At 30.8% G+C, this 6,896-nt stretch overlaps 1 protein-coding gene across 1 annotated transcript; it reads right to left on the bottom strand.

Annotated features, from left to right (window-relative positions):
- Window positions 1-5,424: 5,424 nt before the first annotated feature.
- Window positions 5,425-6,647, bottom strand: LOC149528985 (ricin B-like lectin R40G3). Its single transcript, XM_089811236.1, has 4 exons — window positions 6,460-6,647; window positions 6,247-6,354; window positions 5,678-6,013; window positions 5,425-5,577 (listed from the first exon to the last, which is right to left on the bottom strand). The coding sequence occupies exons 1-3, from the start codon at window positions 6,592-6,594 to the stop codon at window positions 6,011-6,013; spliced, it is 246 nt and encodes an 81-aa protein (XP_089667362.1). The 5' UTR covers window positions 6,595-6,647; the 3' UTR covers window positions 5,425-5,577; window positions 5,678-6,010.
- Between the last annotated feature and the right edge of the window lie 249 nt (window positions 6,648-6,896).

The following is a 6,896-nucleotide window of genomic DNA, read 5'->3' as shown; positions in this document are numbered from 1 at the left end:
ACATTTGGAGAACATCCATGAATAGGTGAGGAAGTATATTATAAAGATGAATACACATGACATGGGTAAGGTAGATGTTAAAATGATGTATAAGTAATTTTAGATAGGAGACGAAGTCATGGTTCTTTTGAGGAAGGAGATATTTTCAGTTGGTAAAAATAATATTTACTAAAAATGAAGAAGTTTGGACCATGCATGGTAGTGAAAAGACATGATTTTGGAAATGCCTATGAAGTAGAGTTTCCTGTTGAACTGAACATCTCCCTAGTATTTAACATTTTAGATTTGACAAAGTATCATAAAGGAGGTGATGAAGGTGAAATTGTAGAAGCACAATAGATTATTTTAGCAACTAGTTCAGCTACAAAGGAGATTGAGGAAATATTGGACAACCATTTTGGAAAAATTACAAGGAACAAAACTTACGAAGAATAATTAGCCAAATGGAAATGGGGGTTAGTAGAAGAGTCGTCCTGGCTAGAAAGGTAGTAGGTTAATTATGTTGGTTTTCCTTTGAACACGTGAGATGTGACAAGGTCAATCCTCAAATTACTTGAGGTGTCTGATGCATGAGAAAATTATCATGGATATTTGGTCTAGGAGAATCCTCTATTTAAGAGAAATCTTGCATCAACCAAAAAAATATCATTTTAATTGTTTGAATAGGAGTTGTCTATATGTAGATTTATTTTCTGTGGAGGATTACTACTTAGTAATTCAGTTATATGAGGTTAGAATGTCCTAATTTTAGATGCAGATACTCATCTCAGTCATATCATCCTACTAGTTGTGGCTCAATGCAATATCATAATTATTGGTGGTGTTATTGTGGATTTTTGGAATTAATTATTGGTAAGAAAAACTTTGAGTTGAATTTTGAAGGCCTAATATGTCTGGACAAGGCCTAAAAACTCAACAAATGAGTTCTTGAGCTGATTTGAGCTTCTAAATTAGATGTTCAGTATTTTGAAAAGTTTTTATAATAGCTAATCAGAGCAATGGTTTGAAAATTATGGCCTTCCAAAGCTGGGTCGATCAAAAGTTCTAAAAAAATGTTAAAGATGTATTTGACTGACACTATATGTATTGTTAGGGTTTTTAGGCCCTAGGTATTATGTTTGAGTTTCTAGAACCTTCTTGTTCAACATAAAATTGCCTATTTAGGAATTACCCATAGATTTTCTATGACAACTTTAAGTGATAGTTCATAGCTTTATCTTGTAGACTATTGTAATGAAGGCACCCCTGTGGGTTTGTATATTGCAATTCTAAATTCTTTAATTATGTATTTTTAGAGAAAATAAGAACCTCATATTTTTTTCTCACAAATTATTGTTATTTCTTTGTTCGTGTTATGTGTTAATGGTACTAAGGGGAGAATCCTTTATCATTATACATCATGGAAGGAAATAATAAATAATGATCTATAAATGATGGAAGCAAAATTTTCATTTTTTAAAGGATATCTAGGATTTGATTTACTTATTAAAATAGTAAAACTCTTAAAGGGGAAAATCATGAAATCTATGAAAAATAATGCAATTAAAATTTAAATAATAACATTCCAACCTACATAATATAGAATTTCCTATCTCTTAAACCTTATACCTTGATTGACCCCATAGAAACATAAATCCATTCTAAATAATCCACACCAAACCTCAATTCTTCATATTTAAGTCCCAATATCAATTATACTTATATTTTATAACTAAAGGAAAAGGACAACTTTAGTACTCTCCATGAATGAATACTAATGAAGTATGTAGAGAAATGCACACAAGACAAAGAATTTTCATAGCACCTAAAGAATTCAATTAGAAGCCAATACAAAATTAGAATAACAATAGATATGGTTTTCTCATATTGATTTATTTTAAAGAACAAGAAATTTATGAGATAAATATGATACAAATAGGAACCTTTTACAACTTCTATCTAATGTAGAAACTTGTGTTTGTTTGTACTATATTTCTACCTATGCTAATTTATGAGTTGACTAGTTGAGAAAATCTCATTGTGGTATTAGTATTAAGTGATAGTTTGAAGTAATTTCTCTTTTAAAATTTTATATATATTTGATAATTGAAAAAGGTAAAGATGAAATAGAAAAATAAATCATTACACATTCGTTGATAAATAAATAAAGAAATCAAAATTTCAATAGAAAATTTAAATTCCAATTGATTGTGAAGGTTTTGAATCTTCATACACATAATGTACATGTAATATAATGTTTTTTGTCTTCTCCAAATAGTGAAAACCATTAACAGAAATTATACTTAAAGAAATCCCTGAAAGATTCAACAGGGTGAGGATCCATACGATCAACATAAATCATCTTGTTATTATGGCCTCTATAAATGAAATGTGCATTCTCTCTATATTTTCCAAATTTTATTATCTTTTGGTATTCATTCTTAAAATGTTCCCTATCAATATTTGTAAGGGCTTGAGTAATAAGCCCGAAACACTCTTTAATACAAGATTTTGCGATGACTAGTAATGACATACCATCCATCCTTCTCACAATTTTGGTAGAAGACTCATAATGATTGGCTATAATTTCTATGAGCTCTATCTCTATATAAACACATTAGGGACAACAATTTTATCTAGTGCTATCCTCCATGAGTTATTTCTAGGTTCCTTTCTATCCTTGTTTGCATAAAAATACTAAAACAAAAATTTATCATGCAATGGAAAGTTAGCATCCTTGTAGTGTCTCTATTCTATGTGTGTTCTTCCATAGATTCTTTAACACTAATGTCCCTTTTTATTGTCATTTTTCTCTAAAAAATTAGACTAAGATATGGAAATGTTTAAACTTACTACTTTTTCTATACTTTTCCAAGAACACTTTGAAACATTCTCTGCAAACTTCTCATTCGGCTTTATTCATATGCTTAGTATAAAAAAACTCATTTTTTTCAAGACTTTAATTTATTTCATTCTTCATTTATGATCTATTACTTTTCTTACACGCATCCACCTCATAATTTTCCCAAGTTGTCACATCTTCAGATACTTCATCTCATACTTTAAGTGATCAAATTAATGGTTTAGCATTTAAAATCTCAAGAAGTAATCTTTTCCATTTTGCATATCACATTTGGAACTATCTTTGAATTGTAATATTTTGTAATCTTGCAAGGCATCTCCAAAGAGTCCTCTGAAATGATGATTTGGGAACTTTCTTTTTTAGTCATTATTGAAACAACTATAAATCACTATCTCATGGGCTTCCCACAAATTACCTTCCAAAATAGAAAAGTTATCATAACTCCACGAGCCATGCATTTTGTCTTCTCTAAGGAATTGATATTGGTCTACTTCATGGGTACCTTGAATTCCTTTCATTGAGATGCTAAAAATTACATTAAATCAATACATTTTGAGCAAAAAATTTTTAGTTTGTACCATAATGAACCACTAGAAACTAGCAACATTATTTCAAAGATTCATTTATTGGATGTCTTCATAAATAAATTCCGCATATAACTCTTATCACTTTTAGATTTTGATTTTGATATATCAAATGCATTGTTAAAGGCACGTAACATATTAAAGTTAAATCTATATCAATTTTATTTTTTATTTTTTATTTTTCAAATATATATTGTTAGAAGAAAAATCATCATAAAAAAAATGTATATATACCTAGTGACCTATAGATGGATGATAAATGGGGTTTGAGAAGACAACTATCGAGGATGAAGCTAGGGTGCATGTTAGTGTGGTAAGTCTTTTCCTACTATAGAGAGAATCATAGGAAAGCTGTGCCAGGAAGAGACCCTAGGAAAGGGAGTGCAATAGGAGACCTGAACTATTTATTCTTATTGACTTCAGGTTGTTGCTTCACTTCATCAAATATTTAAATACACATCAAATTTTACATAAACTTTCCAATACAAAAATAACATAGTACAAATACCTAATTTTTCATCTTTGCAAATAAGGTCAAGGAATGTTGGCTTTCTATTTTTTAATACCTAGGGGGTTATCAGAATCTACACTATAGAAGACTTTTATTGTGTTCACTACCATCATATATTTACATATTTACCATAGTTACTTTAAGCCTAGAAAATAAGCCTAGAAAACAAGGTGCAAAATGCAACGTAAAAGAGAAATGAGTGAGTCTAGTGCCTTTCTTGCTTGAGATTTTCATCTACTTCTAATTTGAATATTAGATCCTCTATTTTGGCACCCTCCAAACTCTAAATAAACTATTCAAGCCCCATCTTGGAGTTAGAAATTTTTTCTTTTGGAGAAGGTAGTGTAGTCTATATGCTTTCTTTATAATCTAATAAGTTTTTATATCATAGGAATGCAATGGATTTGTCTTTAATTGTAATGAATGTAATAGCTTCTCTACATAGATAATATAAATTTCCTTCATTGTTGTTTTGATTTATGTGTAGAGTAGTGACCTAATGAATTTAAGTCATAGAAAAAGATTTATAATATAAGACTGTGTGTTTCTAGTGACTAAGGAGTAGGCTCATGTCGACTATGGCCCAAAGCATTTAGTGAAGTAGAAAGAGTAACTTGAAAAAGATAAGAAGAAAGATATGGATAGAGAAACATGTACCAAACTTTTTTTAACTATGTTTTATAAATTGGGATATTATAAAAAAATTAGAGCATGTTATTTTTCCTATTTTTTTTTATGTATGCACATAAAATATGTACTACTCTATTACATAAGGATTGAGCTAATATTTTTATGTACACATTTTTCTATTCGAAGATATGATATAATATAAATACAATACCACATATCTATAATTATTATATTTTGATGGCCTAATAGGGAATTTCTTTAGGTTATTCTATGATTGCAACACTTTTAATGTTGTTAAGGTAAGGAGTAGAATACTATTTCTATTTTGTTCCACAAGAAAGATATTGGTTCTTATAGAAAAGTTGTATACAAGTGAGTATTAATATTAATAAAAATCATATTACTATATCAAGTGAATATATATATTACTTTAAACTAATCAAAGTATACTCACATGGGAAATCAATAATTTGTGATAGCACAAAAAATTCATATCCAAATAAATAGCTTAAAAAGTTAAGAATGTTAGGTGGAGAAGTCTCTTATACATGTTGAAATTAGCTAGTATTTAAAATAAACATGTCTTTATTAGGCTTTTCAATTATTTAATAATTCACACTATATTATATCCTAGTTGTACATTTCTATGTATTTATTTTAAAAATAAATGTTTATTATATTATATTATAATAATATGTATAAACCAATTGTTTCTCAAACTACTTGAGATAAAGCTCTAGCTATACATAAAAGACATGAATTTATTCTCCAAGTAAAAGACAAAATGGAAACTTGTGCATTGTGCATCATTTCTGAGTTCAATTGGACGTTTCAGATCACACACTCTATTCTGTGGCATTCTAATTATTATTGAATTATTGAAAGCAATCAGTCGGGAAGAAAATGCATACCTTCTGACCTAGACCAGAGGGCTGAACGCAGACCATCGAAGTGGCGATGTTGAGAAGGGCAAAGGCTTGATCATTCCTTTTAAAAATCTTCACCCATTGCTACATTCGTATACACAATCAAAGTAATTAAAGATTCAAAGATAAGATATCTACCCTGAAACATAAATTCCAATTAGTAGAGGGAATGTAATATATATACCTAAGTGTTGTCACTGGAATCAGCCAAAACTAATTTCAGATTGCCGTCCTCTTTGATACTGAGAGCCCGATCAGAGTAAGCCTTGCAACAAACGGATTCGAACTGTGGAGAGATCACGGTCGACGTCTTCACCACAAGTTTAATGCCCACGCTTACTTCCCAGATGAGGGTAGTGTTGTTTGCCACACATATGCACCCAAACTCAACATTTGGATCATCTCCACTTAAACTCCAGAGCGGAGGCCCGCTAAAGCAACCAATCACGTAGTCAACGAACACCAGCTCCGCCCCGTAAACAATCACACTTTATGAAGAAGGCCTGAATGTAATGAATCACTGGAAACGAACAACATTATTTATGAGATTCTCTTATTACAAGTGTTCCTATTATATATGAATTCTGCATATAACTCTTATCAGTTTTAGATTTTGATTCTGATATATTTTAAATACACATACACATAATGAAGTTAAATCTATACCACTTTGAGTTATTATGTTTTTCTGTTTCAATTTGTTAAATATACACTCCGAAAAATGATCAGCACAAACAAAATGTGTGTATGTACCTCCTCATCACCTACAACAAGTGGCTGAGAAATGGCCTTCCGAATGGCCTTGTTTACAAGGACAAAACCCTTAATAGTTGTGTCCTCGCTCTCCACTTTCAGCCATTCCTGCACATATACACACACACACTCTATGAAGAGGGATCTGAGAGGACAACTATCACTTCATCAAACATTTAAATACATATCACCTTATATGCAAACATTTGATACCTGAGCTTCGTCTGTGTAATCAATGTCAACAAACGCTGGCTTGCCATTTTTGACACCTAGAGCCTTATTAGAATCTGCGCTACAGAAGACTTTCACAGTTTGCTCACTATCAACATATATTTGGATTTCTGCCATAGTCGCTTTTAGCCTAGAAAACAAGGTGCAAAAAGCAATGAAGAAGAGAAACAAATGAGTGAGTCTGGTGTCTTGCTGGGTTGAGTTTCCATGCTGTTTATATAGGCTAGGAAGTGGAATATTTATGCATGAAGATGTATAACTCGAAGGGAATGGAATAAAACTTTACGTTTTCGATCTGTTTTAGAATTAATTCCTTCATAGGATGGAGAAAAGAAACCTAAGCTATTCGACGCTCCTGTAGTTTTCTTTAGCATCCTCGTCTCTCCCATTGATCGTGGAAATAGAAAAGTTCACTGTAT

This window comes from Cupressus sempervirens, chromosome 11, assembly GCF_028749045.1.
Source record: "Cupressus sempervirens isolate cs-2001-9-10 chromosome 11, ASM2874904v1, whole genome shotgun sequence".
Lineage (NCBI taxonomy): Eukaryota > Viridiplantae > Streptophyta > Pinopsida > Cupressales > Cupressaceae > Cupressus > Cupressus sempervirens.
Note: the sequence above shows the minus strand (reverse complement) of the source record. Positions and strands in the feature narration are given on the sequence as shown.

What these genes read in the sequence shown, in the direction of transcription:
- LOC149528985 (XM_089811236.1), bottom strand. Translation starts at nt 6,594, where the DNA reads ATGGCAGAAATCCAAATATATGTTGATAGTGAGCAAACTGTGAAAGTC. An exon ending in ATTACACAGACGAAGCTCAG is followed by an intron (nt 6,355 to 6,459) that starts GTATCAAATGTT and finishes GTATATGTGCAG; the next exon opens with GAATGGCTGAAAGTGGAGAG.